At 43.5% G+C, this 18,077-nt stretch overlaps 2 protein-coding genes and 1 non-coding gene across 3 annotated transcripts; 2 read left to right on the forward strand and 1 right to left on the reverse strand.

Annotated features, from left to right (window-relative positions):
* The first annotated feature begins 270 nt into the window (after positions 1-270).
* On the forward strand, positions 271-4,726 carry LOC133900412 (ferritin-1, chloroplastic-like). Its single transcript, XM_062341542.1, has 8 exons — positions 271-602; positions 1,028-1,111; positions 1,206-1,266; positions 1,368-1,455; positions 3,793-3,854; positions 4,017-4,082; positions 4,214-4,277; positions 4,367-4,726. The coding sequence occupies exons 1-8, from the start codon at positions 322-324 to the stop codon at positions 4,408-4,410; spliced, it is 750 nt and encodes a 249-aa protein (XP_062197526.1). The 5' UTR covers positions 271-321; the 3' UTR covers positions 4,411-4,726.
* Positions 4,727-8,591: 3,865 nt separating this feature from the next.
* LOC133900083 (ubiquitin-activating enzyme E1 2-like) lies at positions 8,592-14,734 on the forward strand. Its single transcript, XM_062341189.1, has 6 exons — positions 8,592-9,077; positions 10,111-10,328; positions 11,176-11,970; positions 12,059-12,927; positions 13,192-13,624; positions 13,813-14,734. The coding sequence occupies exons 1-6, from the start codon at positions 8,825-8,827 to the stop codon at positions 14,407-14,409; spliced, it is 3,165 nt and encodes a 1,054-aa protein (XP_062197173.1). The 5' UTR covers positions 8,592-8,824; the 3' UTR covers positions 14,410-14,734.
* A 392-nt stretch (positions 14,735-15,126) lies between these two features.
* Positions 15,127-15,198, reverse strand: TRNAP-CGG (transfer RNA proline (anticodon CGG)). The gene has a single exon. It is a non-coding gene; the product is annotated as a tRNA-Pro (tRNA).
* Positions 15,199-18,077: the final 2,879 nt, after the last annotated feature.

Here is an 18,077-nt window from a genome sequence, read left to right on the forward strand (position 1 = left end):
TTTTTCATAATTTTTCATGGCTATTTTAACAGAGTTTAGATTTATAATTTTTATATATTTATAATTTTTATTTAAAAAATAAAATTAAAAGAGTTTTTAATTTGAAGCAGGGGACTCTAGCGTAGCTTTTTCACTTCAGTTGAGTTTATCAACAACAGAGTTAAGAAAAATATCCGCCACGCTCTCCCTCAGCTTTCTCCCAATCTGCACCGTCCACGTGGCTCCAATCCACGAGGCACACGCGCCTATCTATCTCTTTCGCCTGTCTCCTCCGCGCAATCCACTCCTCTTCCACCACCCTCCCATCTTGCACAGTCCGAGATGATGCTTAGGGTTTCGCCTTCTCCGGCCGCCGCCAGCCAGCTCGCTGGTGCGGGCCCGACCCCTGTTTCTGCGAGGGTGGCGGCGCCGCGCGGCCGGCAGTCCGCTGGGACGGCGTGCAGGGCGGCGGGGAAGGGGAAGGAGCTGCTCAGCGGGGTCGTCTTCCAGCCCTTCCAGGAGATCAAGGGGGAGCTCTCTCTCGTGCCCCAGAGCCCCAACCAGTCGCTCGCGCGCCACAAGTTCGTCGACGACTGCGAGGCCGCCATCAACGAGCAGATCAAGTCAGTGCTCTGCTCGCTCATCCTCCTTCTGTGACGCCTTTGGATTTCATGTGCGGATTTACTTCTCGAGTTGTTTGGATTTTGACGAGTATCTGGGGGTCTGATATTTGTTAATGGATGACTCTTTCTTTGCATAATGTGTTGCTCCCGTATTTTCTTTTCTACCGTTGTGTGTGCGGGTGGTAATTGCTCACAATTCCCCCAAGTTCACCACATATCCACCGATGGTATAAAATTTCAATTGAAATGGATGCAAATTGGGAGAAAATACTTCATTATTTGCCTAATTTTTATGTTAGCACTCAACCATTCTAGTCATGTATGATTTTTTTCCACGAAATATGGAATTGGTTTTGTATGTGAATCCTATATCTGAAATAAATGTCATAAATCTGGCTCTGGATGCTCGAACCTTATCATTGCAGTGTGGAGCTCAATGCCTCATATGCGTACCACTCCCTCTTCGCCTATTTCGACCGTGATAATGTAGCTCTCAAGGGCTTTGCCAAGTAAGCAACGTTCACAGAGCTTCAATTAACCATCTGTAAATATATCATGGCACAATCTCTGTAATGATGTTCTTGTGCACATATTTTTCTCCAGGTTCTTTAAGGAATCAAGTGATGAGGAGAGGGGGCATGCTGAAAAACTCATGAAGTACCAGGTATTATTTCCCTTGCCCCACTAGTTGATGTGATTATTTGGTCTGTACCATTGCACCGCAGTACTGAATTACTGATGCTTTGCATATCACTGTGCCATCAGAACAAACGTGGTGGGAGGGTGAGGCTCCAATCAATTGTGACACCTATAACAGAGTTTGATCACCCTGAGAAAGGCGATGCTTTGTACGGTAAGTTGCTTTCTGGTTCCAGGTGTTTTCACAATATGTTTGCATGAGAGGTGCATCGGTGCATCTGCTGCTTATTCTATAAATTTTTTCAACTGATTATTCATCTAAAAATTAAATGTCCCCGAGGAGGCTACGTGTTGTGCTAGATCAGGCAAAGCAACAAACATTCACTGTTATTGCAAAATGAATTTATTCTACAACGAGTCTAGTTGTATGAGTTGGAATTTTCAGTATAAAGATTGATAGTGATTGGAAAAGTTAGAATTTTCGTAGAATAGAATTCAGCTATGTTTAGTAAATGTTTAGTTGTGTATCAAACTATCAGTTACGTGGTTGATTGCTGCGATTGGTAGGAACTTATACTGGCCTTTTGCTCATGTGTGATGTATTTGGAAGCTTTTATTTGCCGCGCGTGTCCAGCCCGCTAACGCCTGTCAAGGTAGTTGATTTAGGTAGAAAAGAAATGTTATATTGGGCCGAATTAGAAAATAAATTTGGGGCCTAATTTGGCTCGTTGGTCTATCGCATGTAGGGCTGGACGAAAAACTCGTAGTTCGCGAGCCGGCTTAGCTTGTTTTTGGCTCGGCTCAGCTTGGCTGGAATCGATTTAATTTTTAACGAGCCAAGCTGAAGATTTAGATCGTTTCGTTAACGAGCTGGCTTGAGCTAGCTCATGAGATGCTCATGAGCTAGCTCGTGAACTGCCTGGATTGAGAATAAAAAATATACTTTCCTGCAGAGTTGCTCTGGACTACCTGAAATTGAATGCCGCATTACTGTGGAAGGCATTTCTAACCGCACTAATCACATTTGTGTGCTCTTGCTTGATGACAAAATATGGGTCAGTTTCGTGGTTCAATAGCACTTTTGACTATCTTGAATAACCTGACCATGTAGAGGTTATGTATATATGCCAAGGCATGAGCGTGATGCGTATCAGATTAAATTTTTGGATGGTCTTGACTACTAAAAAATGGGAAATCTGAAAGATAGAAGCTAAGAACTTCCTAATTCTCTGCAAGGAAACCAGAGAGTATCCTAGGTTTATTGCAGCTGTATTGAGCAAGTTTTGTAATGAATCATATAGTTTTATTCAGTAGCTTTACTGCAGTCCAATAACAAAGGAAAAGTAAAACAGAATGCATCAAACTTTATTTATTAGTCTTATATTTTGTGACCTCTGAGCATCTATACCTGAGTAGTGGCTCAACTTGTTATTTGCTTGCTCCAGTAGACTAATTCCATAATTAAGCAAAACCTAAATGTCAGGAACAACTGTCAGCTAATGCACAAGGAAAATTTATAGGCAACTTAAATGTCATCTATCTCAAACCATTCCTATTAAAAAAAATGTACACAATTAAATTGAGGATAAAAGTAGGGAATATGTAGACCAACCATAGCTGTAAACGGCAACATGAAGTGCAGCAGCAGCAGCAAGTTCAGATTGATGTGCCGCAGCCACAGGGGATGAAGAACGACGCCAGTACAGGGGACCGAGGACTCGGACAGCACGGGAGCTGCGGTCTACATCAGCGAGGCGCAAGCGGCCATAGCGAGGTCACCAGAGACATGGGGAAAGGGAGGGGCCTGCTGCCGCCTTGTTTCTCCTCGCCTCTCCCATGCCCCCAGCCCGCTGACGTTGTTAGTAGAGGAATTTTGCCTAGCACCTGGCCTGCGAGGAAGTAGTACGGGGAGGGAGGCCGTGACGCTTGATGAGCCTTCCCTATGCTATTTCATGCCACGCTCATCTCTGCCTCCTTTTCTCTCTGCCATCATCACTGCTGCCGTCCTTGCACCCTTACCTCACGGTGGAAGAAGGAGTCGTGGAGGACAGCGCAAGTGGGGAAGGTGGAGGTGGTGGCAGGCGGCGTGTGTAGACGGCGGCGGCGGAGGATGTGGGCAACGTGTATTAGGGAGCGTGAGGCTGGCCGATGGAGTCGAGGGGGAGGGTGGTGGCACGGCGGGGGTAGCAGGGAGGGGGCGGAGTAGTCATGGGGTTGGGGGAACGGCGGAGAGCGGCTGGGGAGATGGGCGGCTGCGGTGGAAGGGGTGTGCGGGGAGGCAGTGGTGCGAGGCAGACGCGCTCGGGGATGGGGAGGGAGTCGGGAATCCAATGACGACGCGGAGGGAGGAAGACTCAAGACTCGAGGGGGAGCCCGATGTCAGTGTTCGCTCTACTGGTTCGAATTGGACGTTGCAAATTTAGTCGTACTAGGATCATAGGAGAGAGAAAACGATGTGTTTTAGATATTAAAGATATTTCAATCTGTGCTTGTCTCTTTTTATTTTGCAATTTTCTTTTGGCGAATAATCTGTGCCTTTGTCTTATTTCAGCTATGGAGGTGGCTCTGGCTCTTGAAAAGCTGGTTAATGAGAAGCTGCACAACCTGCATAGTGTAAGTTGCTCTCTACTGTCTTACATGCTTACCTACAGAGAAATATTGTGTGCTTAAGGACTATTTAAAATTCATTAAAAGTTGATTAGTTTATTGGAACCAATATTGTTATTCGCCTATACTATACATAGCTTCTAATCGGTTTTCATCCATAATTAACAGGTGGCGACTAGGTGTAATGATCCTCAGCTGACTGACTTCATCGAGAGTGAATTTCTTCAGGAGCAGGTAAATCCACCAAACATTTCTTTTCTTCACAGTAGAAGAACGACCATGCACCATTTTTTAAAACAATTGTTTGTGCTTTGCCTAAGACCTGAAGTAATTCTTGGCTGAAAATTTGTATTTCCTTGTGTAAGGTTGATGCCATCAAAATGATCTCAGAGTACGTCGCCCAGCTGAGAAGAGTGGGCAAGGGGCATGGTTAGTTTGTCGCCCAAGGCACTTTGACCTGCTGTATCTTTTGTCTGCGGTTACTGTGGGTTCTTATTGTTGACATGATTTGTGTGCAGGGGTGTGGCACTTTGATCAAATGCTGCTTGAGGAAGAGGCCTAAAGGAAGGAGAGACCATGGAGTAAGGGGACGCTGCTCAAGGAAAGAGGTGTGAAGAGATCAAATTGAGGAATAGCGAGTTGCATCAGCCAAGCACTGGGTGTCGACTTTTAGCGGGTTTTTTCAATCGGTTTAGGGTAGTAGTCGTATGGTATTTCATAGATCACGTGATGTCCATCTACTAAGATAGGAACATGGGGCACTGAAAGCAGCAGAACACCTGATGTTATTGCATTGTTGTTAGAGACGTTGCTACCCCTCTTGGGATGGGATTATTCGAAATAAAACAAGGGGCGATATATTCTGGTTTAGATTCTAACCTTACTGGTCTCATTTGCCCATCCTGCACATGTCAACATCTTGTTGGGAGCATTGAGGAGATGGTCATTTTCATTTTTCATTGCTGGTGCTTAATGCTTAGGGTATGTTTGGTTGAGGCGAGACTTTTGGCTTTTTTTTGTCTTCTGACATTTTGTTACTGGTATTTTTAGTTTCTTAGCATACCAAAAGTCAGAAAATTTCATTCCAACTAGTTTTTTAGTTTTTAGTTTATTTTCTCGTAAATTAGCTTTTTCAGCTTTTAAAAGTCAGCTCATAATGGAGCTGTTTGATTCGACTTCTGGTTTTGAAAAACGGGAGGTGCAGAGTTGTGTTTTCGTCTGTCAGGACTGGTGCCTTTCCATTGGTGATCCAGGGAACGCGGAAAAATTCTTTGGAAATCGCATGGTCTGTTGAAGGAGGTCCCAGATTGAAGCACCCTTTCAGTTCTGACGATGCTGTTTTGTAAATTCAAACATGCGCATGCTTGAATCGGCTGTGATTGAAAACTGGCTTCCATCCCCTTCCACGTATACTGTTGTTTATGCAAACGACACCTAATCCATATGTGCTACATACGTAGACGTATTGTACCCAAGTCAAGTATAGTTGACCCGGGGAGGGCCCGCCAAGAATAATTGGGCCCACGTGTCATCTTTCATATTGGCCCACCTTGCAGTCTCTAATTTTAATTTCTGGAGAGGACAGTTGGGTGGAGAACCAGATTCTCCTTTCTCCTCCCCGGCCTGCAAGGAAAGCACAAGATGCGCCCCAGTCTCTGTCAAGTGGTCCCAAAACCTCTATGACCCATCTGTCATCGTAACAAAAAGATAAGCCACATCCAGAGGCGGATCCAGCGGGTGGCATGGGTGGTCCATGGACCACCCTAAGAATTTGCTTGTAGATGAGGAGGAGTTGTGCAGGGGACGAGCTCACGGTGAGGTGGAGGAAGGACGGCATCGGCTTGTCGGACGTCGCAGATGAGTGGCCGATGGTCTGGCGCGACGAGTCGGAGTTGCGCGAGCTCGATGGGGCCTGCTGCTCGCCCGCTCCTGCTCTTGCTTCTTGGGTGTGTACAGTCACTTGACTGCGGCGACGATAGTGTGGCCATGGGCTGCTTCTGCTGCAGAACAAAGCAGAGAAATTTACCAAATGAAAATTTTGCAGGAGCTTACACGCTAACATATATTTGGCTGTCCGCGCAAGGCATCATGAGCCGTGTTTTTTGAGATTTTCTATTTTCTCATCTCTGATTTGTATATGCTTGACCTTGAGATGTTTCTTTACAATATGCATGCCATTGATCTATGTTTTCCCTTTCTCTGCGAATGGGTGGCACGGGTGTCATACATCGACACGCTCGACTCCCGTTCGTTTGGCCGTCCCTCAGCAGCTCAGCTTGCATCCTGGCCTGGGCTCGACTGCAGCACACGCTACCGACCAAGGGGCTGGGCTGCAGTGTCATCTGGCCAGGTGCCTGGACCACCCTTACCTAAAATCCTAGATTCGCCACTGGCCACATCTGACCATCCCTCTTTATAGTAAGTTCAAGCGCTGGCTTTTTCCCTCGGTAGTTAGGAGTACGCCCATGCTTATGCACTAGGATAAAGTATCTACTTTCTTTACGATAAATGTTTCCAATGATCAAAGGATATAAGTATTAAAATTAAAGATGTTCTCATTCTAAGTGTTACATAAAGATGAAAAATATTTAGAGTAGTATAAATCTTTTTCTTATTTTTTTGATTTTATTATAAAGAGTGGCTAAGAGTAATCGTTTGATCTAGTTGAGTCTAGACTTGATTGGATATACAATTATAAAATTTTAACACTAGGTACCTCAAAAAAGTTCATGATTGAGATGTCAATAAGTTAGAGCTCAAGATCGTTGGAATTGGACCAGTTTAGAGAAAATTACACTCACATGATGGTCCAGTGTTAGAGTGGTATGTACACTAAAGTGTTTTACAGGATAAGTGTAGTTTTCAGAAGAAGATGAATGAATTCATCGGATTGTTCGGTGACCACTGAGATAGCCTCACCAGAGTATTTTCTAGAGTTTTTGTTTGTTGACTCGGTGCAGTGATGACTAGTGCACATCGGATGGTCTGGTGTGTGGATGGAAAATTTTATCGAAGTATTTTAGTAGTAATGGCTAGTGATAGCTGGCAGTGGCCAGTCATTGGTAAAAGGTACACATCGAATGATCCAGTGTGTAAGAGAAGGTGTACACCGAATCATCCGATGTTCATAGAAAATATGGGTGGTTAGATAACGGCTAGATTTAGACTTCTAGTCTATAAATACATGTTCATTTCGCATCACTTAATGATCTTGCAAACTCATAAGAGCCTATAGACTGTTTGTGTTATCAAGAAACAAGAGAGTGCACTAGAGTGATTTGTAAAGTTCTTAATTGATTATTAAGAGTGTTATTAGTGTATAGAAAGTAGCAAGTGTGCATCTAACTGTAGTTTAGATTTGATCTTGATCAAGTAAAGCTATTAGCTTGTTACTCTTGGTGTTTGGTAATACCTAGTCAGTCTTGATGATTGGAAGTGTCTTGTTGAACTCTTGAAGATCTTGTGGGAGCTCCAGAAGCTTTATGGTTGGTTTGATGTCCGTCAATCCAAAAATGGAGAATTGACAATTATGAGAAAGCACTTGAGTCTTGGTGGCTCAAAAGGAAGCGATATCCTTAATGGATGCTCCAACGAGAACTAGGGGGTACCAACTCCTCGATATATCAGGAAAAAATTTGGTGTCTTCTTATCCATCTCTTTACTTTTCCGCATTTACTTTGAGCATTTATATTTTTGCAATCTTTTAATTCCGCAATTTACTTTATGTTATAGTTTGCTTGTTTATTTATCTTCTTCTAGTTTGTTCGTGTAGTTGTATTATCTTTCATCTAAGGATAAGATTACTATTTGTTCTAAAATTTGATAGAAATATTTCTAATTAGAGTCTAATTCAACCCCTTCTTAGACCATTCAATCATTTCAAAGGATTAGTCGGTAGTGTGTGCTTTTGGGTGTGCCTCGTAGCTAAAGTCAGGAGTTTGTTACATATGTGTTTTTATTAGCGCTTGTGTTAAGTATAATTCTAGAGAATTGTAATAGTATGATGCATGCTCTAACCACGCTAAATAGTGTCTTATGAAAACTAAACTTGTGTTGGTCGGTCTGCCGAACTATATTCAGATTTTGGTTGCTAATGATTTAAGCACATAAACGTGAAAATGGGTCGGATAATTTCCGGTCCATCCAAGTCGAAATCGGAAATGGCTAGTTATTTTAAATCAGAATCAGATATTTTTTGCTCAGAATTGACGTCGAATATTTTTTTTAAAATAAACTAGCTAGAGTGAATAAGTTTAGATATTATCCGAATGACCCATATCAGATACATATGATATAGGCAACGCAAGATAAGAAAAAAAAGACAAAAGAAGCCCATGAATCGTATCGTCTTACTAGCTGGTTTGCACGGTCCATTTTAAGATAAGAATCCATACAACATCACAATCTTTTTATTTATATATACATATATATATATATTTTAAAATTGTATATAACATGTGAGCTTGTGAAATTATGATAAATTAAATTGTATTGCATAGTAACTTATTGGTATGAATATGTTTTTTTTACTTTTGTTACAGTCTTATGTATGATTTGAGTGTCCTTTCATGTTTCGGTAATCTATGCCGGCAATATTCATTTTTTATTCATATTTATTTTATATTGGTTTCCAATATTATCCGTAATCATATTTATATCCGAACGGTCTATATTCGTATCCGCTTTCAGAAAAAAATGGTTTCAAATACAAATACAAGCATTTTTCCGACCGATTCCGGCAAAAAGAACCCTAGAGGAGAGGAGAGCAGAGCAGAGCGGAGTGGAGTCTCCTCGCTCGATTGGCTTGGAGTCCAAGGTGAGTTCTTCCGCCCAACCACCACCCGATCCGTGCAGTTCCGCCGCTTTCCCAGCCTCTGCACGAGTTGGATCTGACGCGCCTCCCCTTGCCGTCCCTCGCCTCCTACGTCCTCGCGGCGGCCGCCGCACTCCTGCTCCTCGGCGGCCTCCTACACTATATGCTTCCCCGAAAGCGGGGGTTCGTCGACGGCGAGGTCCAGGACTTGCACAACAAGGCCCCCCGCGCCGCCGCCCACCAGGAGGAGGAGGAGGAGGAGGTCACCAGGGGCGACGCCATGTTAGGGAGGGCGCCCGAGATCGATGAGGACCTCCACAGCCGCCAGCTCGCCGTCTACGGACGCGAGACCATGAAGCGACTCTTCGGCTCCAACGTCCTCGTCTCTGGTCTCCAGGGACTCGGCGCTGAGATCGGTAAGCGTGGTTCAAGCGCCAATCTGTAAGATAGGGGCCTGCTGGTTACATTAATTGTGCTCTTTTTGGTCCTTGCCTGATCTGATCTAGCCAAGTTGCACTATTTGTTGTGTTAGTATCCATCCAAAAGTTGATCCTTTCCCCCTTCCAAAAAAAAAAAAAAAAAAAAAAGTTGTCGCCGCCCACTGATATATTGATGATATCTAGGATTTCATATGTCGAGTTACTTCCTCAATTCTCAATTCCCCTAGTTCATCTCCGCCAGACAGGACATACCTCAAGTGCTCCTCTCATTGGTTTTTTTCCATGTTTGTTTAAACGCTTCAATAACATTTGAACTTATAGAATTGTAAGCTTTATGAAAAAGGGGCAGTTGTCTTAAAATTCTTCAATTCTTCGACATGCGCGCTTATGACTGTATTCAAACCATCAAGTTGTAACTTCTTTTCGCCTAGTTTTTCTTTTGCTACTGCTTTTCATTATATATGAAAATGATGTAGCGGGGTTATTTTTCTGAAATCAGTTGCAATCTTAATTCTTGTGAAGGGAAATCTGTGTTAGTGCAGCAGTAACGTTGGTCTCTACACACCTTATCTTGGGAAAGATTTCTGCATTGCACATGAATTATGACACACGTGCATTAAGCTCACCCTTAGTTTTGCTCCACATTTCCAATTGCCATCTAGAAGCTGCACTGGATTGCTGGTCAATTAGATCTGTTGTGTCGTGTGATCAAATGATTGGGCTTGATTTATCACCAAACGGTAGCTAACCTTGTTGCTATTTTTATTGGATTTTTGGTGTAATGCTGTTAGTCACTGTCACAATCTGGGAGCTTCTGAAGCAAAATTATGTGTGCTCTAGTCTGTCAGTTCTTTTACTGTATCGATGCTTGGCATTCAGTATACCATGTTTAACTTGTGAATTTTGAAGTGGTTTCAAGGAATCCAGATTATTCAATTTTATAAGGCTTTTTCTTTATCTGTCTTTCTCCGAGGCACTCTGTTTACTTTATGCCCATGTGTTCCTGCAGCAAAGAACCTTGTCCTCGCGGGTGTCAAGTCCGTAACCTTGCATGATGATGACAAAGTGGAGCTATGGGACTTATCAAGCAACTTCTTCCTCTCAGAGAAGGATGTTGGACAAAACCGTGCTCAAGCTTGTGTTACAAAACTACAAGAGCTTAACAATGCTGTTATTATCTCTACCATAACTGGTGATTTGACCAAGGAGCAGCTTTCTAACTTTCAGGTACATGAACATGAAATTGGTCGCTTTGATTTGCTGTTCTTTATTCTTCTTCGGCGAATATTCCATATGAAATTGGTACATTGCTTGTATTTTTGTCCATGTGAGTTGTAGCAACAGGGGGTCCATCCTGTTATTTGGTTGAGAGAAGACTAAAATGTTAAAAAGAAGGGAGTCAATGCAATTTTAGCATTTGTAAATTGCTTCTTTGAATGCGTTATTGAGCACAATGACTATAAATCTTTGGTCAGGACCTACATAATTAATGTATTGATAAATGCATGCTCTGTCAAAATGTGTTAAATTTACTAGGAGCCGTGCATATCAATTGCTGTTGCTGCTAGTTTCTAAGTATGCTTCATCTGCATGATTATTCGAAATAGCTTAAAACCAAATTGCATTCATAGGCCTCTAATTATTACCTTGTCAGTTGTTCCTTGCCTGATTTTCGTCAGAAAATAGCACTGTTTTTTTATTATTTAACTGTGAATGTTGGATAGAATAGAGACCAAGGGAATGTTGGATAGTACTACCCTCATCAAAGTCATACGGTTCTATTGTATTGTGCTGCTGAGAAGAAAAAAATAGTTGAAAAATTGCAAAATGCTCTCTCAGAATCTCTAGACTCATTATCATTTTACTTTAAATTTGCGACATGTTCCATCATGCCAGCATGTTCTGCAAAGATGTTCACTCTTGTCAGGATAATTGGAATTTTGAAGCCATACTCCTGTTTGGACCTATGGAAGTGCCTTTTGTACTTGTCAGTAGGATTAGATGATTTTTGTATTTTGCATTATGAAATCTGTTAACAAATTCTCGCAATACTAATTTTCTGATCAACTTATAGGTTGTGGTCTTTACTGACATCAGCTTAGATAAAGCAGTTGAGTTTGACAGTTACTGCCACAGCCATCAGCCGCCGATTGCTTTCATTAAGTCTGAAGTTCGTGGTCTTTTTGGCAGTGTCTTTTGTGACTTTGGTCCTGAGTTTACTGTTTTGGATATCGATGGAGAGGAACCACATACAGGAATCGTGGCATCGATCAGCAATGACAACCCAGCACTTGTTTCTAGTGTGGATGATGAGCGTCTAGAGTTCCAGGATGGTGATCTTGTTGTTTTCTCTGAAGTCCAGGGAATGCCTGAGCTAAATGATGGAAAGCCAAGAAAGATTAAGAATGCTAGGCCTTATTCCTTTACTCTAGAGGAAGACACCACCTCATACGGCACTTATATTAGAGGTGGTATTGTCACACAGGTGAAGCCACCTAAGGTCCTTAAATTCAAACCCTTGAAGGAGGCAATTAAGGAACCAGGAGAATTTCTCATGAGCGATTTCTCCAAGTTCGATCGCCCACCTCTTTTGCACCTGGCCTTCCAAGCTTTGGACAAGTTTAGGAATGAGCTGATGCGATTCCCTATTGCTGGGTCGTCTGACGATGCACAAAAGCTGATTGATTTTGCTATTAATATTAATGAAACTCTTGGTGATAGCAAGCTCGAAGAAATTGACAAAAAGCTCCTGCACCATTTTGCAAATGGTTCCAGGGCTGTTTTGAATCCTATGGCTGCAATGTTTGGAGGTATTGTAGGTCAGGAGGTTGTTAAAGCATGCTCAGGGAAATTCCATCCACTTTACCAGGTTAGAACCTGTTGCTCCTTTCTTGAATTTAATATTCTATTTGTTTGCAGAAATTTTTTAATATTGCTGTTCCGTCTTGATTCTGCAGTTCTTCTACTTTGATTCTGTTGCATCTCTCCCAGTTGAACCCTTGGAGCCTAGTGATTTGAAGCCAGAGAACAGTAGATATGATGCACAAATTAGTGTATTTGGGGCTAAGCTTCAAAATGAACTGGAGCATGCAAAAATCTTCATGGTTGGTTCTGGGGCTCTTGGATGTGAGTTCTTGAAGAACCTTGCACTAATGGGCATTTCTTGCAGTCATAATGGTAAGCTGACTGTGACAGATGATGATGTCATAGAAAAGAGCAATCTCAGTCGCCAGTTTCTCTTCCGTGACTGGAACATTGGGCAGCCCAAGTCCACAGTTGCTGCTACTGCTGCTATGACAATTAATCCTAAGCTTCATGTCGAGGCCCTTCAAAACAGAGCAAGTCCTGAGACTGAAAATGTGTTTAATGATGCCTTTTGGGAGAGCTTGGATGCTGTTGTGAATGCCTTGGACAATGTGACCGCAAGAATGTACATTGACTCCAGATGTGTATATTTCCAGAAGCCACTTCTTGAATCGGGGACTCTGGGTGCTAAATGCAACACACAGATGGTCATACCTCACCTAACAGAAAACTATGGGGCATCCAGAGATCCACCTGAAAAGCAGGCACCAATGTGCACTGTACATTCATTTCCTCATAATATTGATCACTGCCTAACGTGGGCAAGGTCCGAGTTTGAGGGTCTTCTTGAGAAGTCTCCCACTGAAGTAAATGCTTTTCTGTCTAATCCTAGTGGATATGCAACTGCGGCAAGAACCGCTGGGGATGCACAGGCTAGGGATCAGCTTGAGCGAGTTATTGAATGCCTTGACAGAGAGAAGTGTGAGACATTCCAAGATTGTATTACCTGGGCCCGGCTTAAGTAAGTTGTGCACCCCTTCTCTCTCTCTCTCTCTTCACAATTGTTGCTTAATTGGTATAGTCCATCTCGGTGCTGTGAACACCTGCTTAGTTTCACATTTGTTTCATGTGTATTACAATGTGTGTCAAAGTTCTGAAATGTTGAAATACTGCAACCAAAGCCTTTGCCTTTTGATCATGCTATCTATTTCACAGCATGCACTCCCGATGAAGTATAAATCTAATGTTGCTTGCTCTACTGTTTTCTGTTGATGGTTTATATTAGGTTTGAGGATTATTTCTCCAACCGTGTAAAGCAGCTGACGTTCACTTTCCCTGAAGACGCAATGACCAGCTCTGGCGCTCCTTTCTGGTCTGCTCCTAAGCGGTTCCCACGACCTCTGGAGTTCTCGTCGGCTGACCCAAGTCAGCTTAGCTTTTTGTTGGCTGCCTCAAAATTAAGGGCGGAGACATTTGGAATACCCATACCCGATTGGGCAAAAAACCCAAAGGAACTGGCTGAAGCTGTCGACAAGATCATTGTACCTGATTTCCAACCAAAACAAGGGGTTAAGATAGAGACAGATGAGAAGGCTACTAGCCTATCCTCTGCATCTGTTGATGATGATGCCATCATTGAAGAGCTTATTGCAAAGTTGGAAGCAATTTCTAAAACATTGCCACCAGGATTCCACATGAACCCAATACAGTTTGAGAAGGTCAGTATGTCCAATTAATCACTTCTAAAACTTCAACGCTTTATTCTGAAGAGTTTTCTTACACTCATGTACTGTAGCTCTTTTAAATGCGTAATTTCTTTTAGCTGTTTTCTTGGGTATCCATATGTCTCTTAAATGAAGCTTCATCTTGAGATTCAGAATGGCTGAGCTATACTTTTTATATGCAGGATGATGATACCAATTTCCATATGGACTTGATTGCTGGCTTTGCTAACATGCGGGCGAGGAACTACAGCATCCCTGAAGTTGACAAGCTGAAGGCAAAGTTTATAGCGGGCAGGATCATCCCAGCCATCGCCACCTCAACCGCAATGGCCACCGGCCTCGTCTGCCTAGAGCTTTACAAAGTCCTTGCTGGTGGGCACAAGGTTGAAGACTACCGGAACACATTTGCAAACCTTGCAATCCCTCTCTTCTCTATGGCGGAGCCTGTCCCTCCCCAGACCATCAAGCACCAAGACATGTCCTGGACGGTCTGGGACCGCTGGACCATAACTGGCAACATCACGCTAAGGGAGCTCCTGGAATGGCTCAAGGAGAAGGGCTTGAACGCATACAGCATATCTTGCGGCGCCTCGCTTCTGTACAACTCCATGTTCCCCAGGCACAAGGAACGGCTGGACAAGAAGGTGGTGGATGTGGCCAGGGAGGTGGCCAAGGTGGAGGTGCCCTCATATCGGCGCCATCTAGATGTTGTGGTGGCCTGTGAGGACGACGATGACAATGACGTTGACATCCCACTGGTATCAATTTACTTCCGGTGAGGAGGGGCTCGTGTTTGATCTTGTAAGGACAGTGTATAAGTTGCAGCAGCGACTATGAACTAGGTGGGGTTCAAGTCACATACTAGTGATTTCTCGTGCTACCATCTCCATCTGGGTAGAGGTCGTGGAGAATCCTCACGGAGATTTGGTGTCCGAATTATGAAGATTTTTTAAGCATACGATCTTGATAGTTGATGCATGGTACTGTCATCACCTAATATCGTCATCTTAATTAGTACTTGAATGCATGTACTGGTGCGAAGTGGGATCATATATATTCTGGTTGCGATCCCTGTGATGTGAATCGTAAGGGCTTTGTTTGCGGCAGTCTCATCTCTGTTCGTCGCATGCTGTGCATTTCTTCTTGGCGAAACAGGTTGTAACCAAAATTTTTTATCGTAGGGCTTGAACTTAAAAGGGCTCATTCCCAGGAAATCGGTCCAGATATTGATAACGCTCTGCTGTGTGGTTCGTGAGGTAGGGGTCGGTACTCGGTAGTATATGAATGCACATGATGCCTAAGTTTGTCATCCATCAATTCAGATGCACATGCATCTTTCTTTTTGTTTGTAATGCTACAACTAATACTGGCGTGCTGCGAGGAGGTGCTCTGTCATGACAGGAGGGGCAAAAATTGAGAGAGATTAGCTAGCTTGTCGTGTATATATATACAAGTGCAGAAAGAAGGACCTGAATGTAAAATGGCAAAAAGCATAGGGGGTGTTGCGAGAATCGAACTCGCGACCTCTCGCACCCGAAGCGAGAATCATACCACTAGACCAAACACCCGACTGATGATGTGTACATGTAAAAATATTTAAAACTACGTGACAACTTTGACGCGTTGATTGTATAGGATATACTGTACGAGTCTACAGCATGTGGGTTGGGAACCCCCAACATGACGAATTTAATTTTGCATGTTGTAACATACTGAGTACTAGTTATGATGTCTAGTCCAGACGTCCTTGTATGATATGAAGAGCCAACCGTCCATCACGAATTTTATGTGATTGTATGCATCTTGGTGAGAGTAAATTCTTGTAGATTGTACCAGTGAGTTAATAAAACTCAATTTTCCAAAAAAAGGACAAGTTTTATTTTCTCCGTACAAGGAAGGATATACTCAGAGAGAGCGCGAATTAAGCTTCCTCACAACTAGGATCGATTATTCCAAGTAATGTATGTATGTACCTATTGGATACAACACAATATCTATATATATACTGCAAGTGGGAAATAACCCAAGACAATTTATGTGAATCAACTGTCGGATCCCGATCCAATGGTTCTAGTCTCTCCCTAAGGTAGTTATAAAAATTTATTTACGGGTTATTGATGTAACTCAAGGCTTGCTTGTTTGGGTTTTTTTTTAAAAAAAAATTCTGAAAAGCTATATTTTTTATTTATCTAAAAAGTTATTTTTAAAAATAGATTGTTATTTTCTATAATAAATTCTTTTCTTCTCAGTACATAGCTTTTAAAAAAATGTCTCTCAGCAAGCTTCTCCAGAACCCTATTTATTTTTGCTTTTAGCTTCTGACAGTAGTAGAACTAGAACCAAAACCAAAAACAAAAAACAAACTGACCTTAATACGATACGGTTAAACAGTCCTGAGTTCAAAACTTAGCCAGCATATATATGTTCATTAGAAATAAAACTCAATACAAATGTGAACACAAAAAAAAAAGCTTCTTACACACACATAGTGTTTTTTAACGGCGCTTCCTCAACTGCGTGGCCTTGTAGGAGGACAGGGGTGCGGGACCGTCGGAAGGTGAACTCCTCAAGTAGGGATCCGGAGGGACCTCTTTTGAGATTTGGTGGGGGGATGATTCTGAATCCGCCTCGTACGTGAAATAAATGGGAGTAAATGAGATGCAGGTGAAGTGGATGATCGGATGCAGGAGGAAGTAAATGCTTAGGGGATTTTTAGACAGTTTCGGACCGCACTGAGCGTAACACCCCACTCCTATGTGTATGCTATAAATGCTCTGAGAATGTCTCTCTGAGGATCTGCTGTGTTACAAGAATATTTGTCTAAGTCTAGAACTTCGTGCTTCTTCCATCGTTGTCGTTCGCTCTCATCGGATGTGCCCTGACCGATCTCCGTCCGATGTGTTCTTCAGGCTCTGTCTTAGTGTTCTTCGTCCTCTTCTCCGGGGAGCCCACCCCTCTTTTATACCCAGCGGGGCGGGTGGCGTGACCAGAAAGGATTGATGCAAGTTCCAAGACGCCATAAATGGAAAGCAACTATCATGAGCTGCAGCTTAAGGTGATGGGGAGAGTTGAAAACGCGCCCCCGTCTGGTCTTCATCATCATCATTCCGCTTTCCAGCGGGCGTAGCAATGAGGGTCCGCCCCGGTCAGAGCGAACTTGACACAGCAGGGTGACAGGCGTTGCGCCTCGAGCCCTGCGACGTTATCCAGAGGCACGCCGGATGACGCGCGACGGGACCCGCGCATTAAATGTCCCCACGCCTCTCTGCCAGCCCGTGACAGGGACTGCCAATAAGCGTGGGGGGAGTGGTTGGAAGTGACAAGCCACGCGCCCTCTTAAATGCAGCATCAGACATCTCACCAGTTGACACCTCACCGCTGAGCCCCGGTGGGGAGCCCCGATGGGGACCACCAGTGAAGAACTTCTTAGGCCTTCGGGGAACTGTGAGTGTTCGGGGACTACTGTTCGCAGCCCCAAGCACTCTCTCCCGGATATACCCTCTCTTGGTCCTCGGAAAACTCGGGTGCTCGGGGACCACTGTTCACGGCCTCGAGCACTCTCTTCCGGAACTTGACTGCTCGGGTCCTCGGGGAACTTGGGTGCTCGAGGGTCACTGTTCACGACCCCAAGCACTCTCTCCCGGAACTGACTTCTCTTGTCATCGGGGATTTCGGGTGCTCAGGGGCCACCATTCATGACTCCGAGCACCCTCTTCTAGAACTCGATCTTCTTGGATCATCGGGGAACTCGGGTACTCAGGGACCACTGTACATGGCATCGAGCACCTTCTCTCGGGACTTGGTCTTCTCGGATCTCGGGGAGATAACCCCCGAGAGAGGGCGCCACGTGGTATTTGCTGTTCTGATCTCGGGACTCAGAGACCCCTGGTTCCCATACCACCGACAGAAACAAACCCTCACCTATTGGACTCCTCCCTTAGTTTTTTAGCTTTTTATTTGTAGCCGTATGATAAGAGGACACATAGTGTGAGTGGTGATGTGCATAAGCACTTGTCTTGTTGTAACGGAGAAAAGAGAAAGAAAGGTTACATATGAACAAGTTTAAAAAAAAAACTACGGGTAAATAAGGAGCGACGGCAAGTACCAAATAAACAATTTCCTGCACACATCACCATCATACTACGCAGTTTGGATTTATCCGGCCATATGAATATTGAACATGACAAGTAAACACGCCAGTAGGTGCGTGCAGAATTGGCACGAAACTGCAAAACAGGTTCCTGCAAAGGAAAATGACTCTTGATAGTCACGCTTCAGATGAACAAGTCCACAAAAGACAAACAATTTCTCTGATACGAAAATTCCAAAAATCCCCCCCATTTGCATTATTTCCTAAATGATAATCCCTGACATCAATCATAGGGGAAAAAAATAGCTGGAGCAAGAACCTTTGGTGATAACTATTATGATATTTTACACACTTAAG

This window comes from Phragmites australis, chromosome 19 (genome assembly GCF_958298935.1).
Source record: "Phragmites australis chromosome 19, lpPhrAust1.1, whole genome shotgun sequence".
Taxonomy (NCBI): domain Eukaryota; kingdom Viridiplantae; phylum Streptophyta; class Magnoliopsida; order Poales; family Poaceae; genus Phragmites; species Phragmites australis.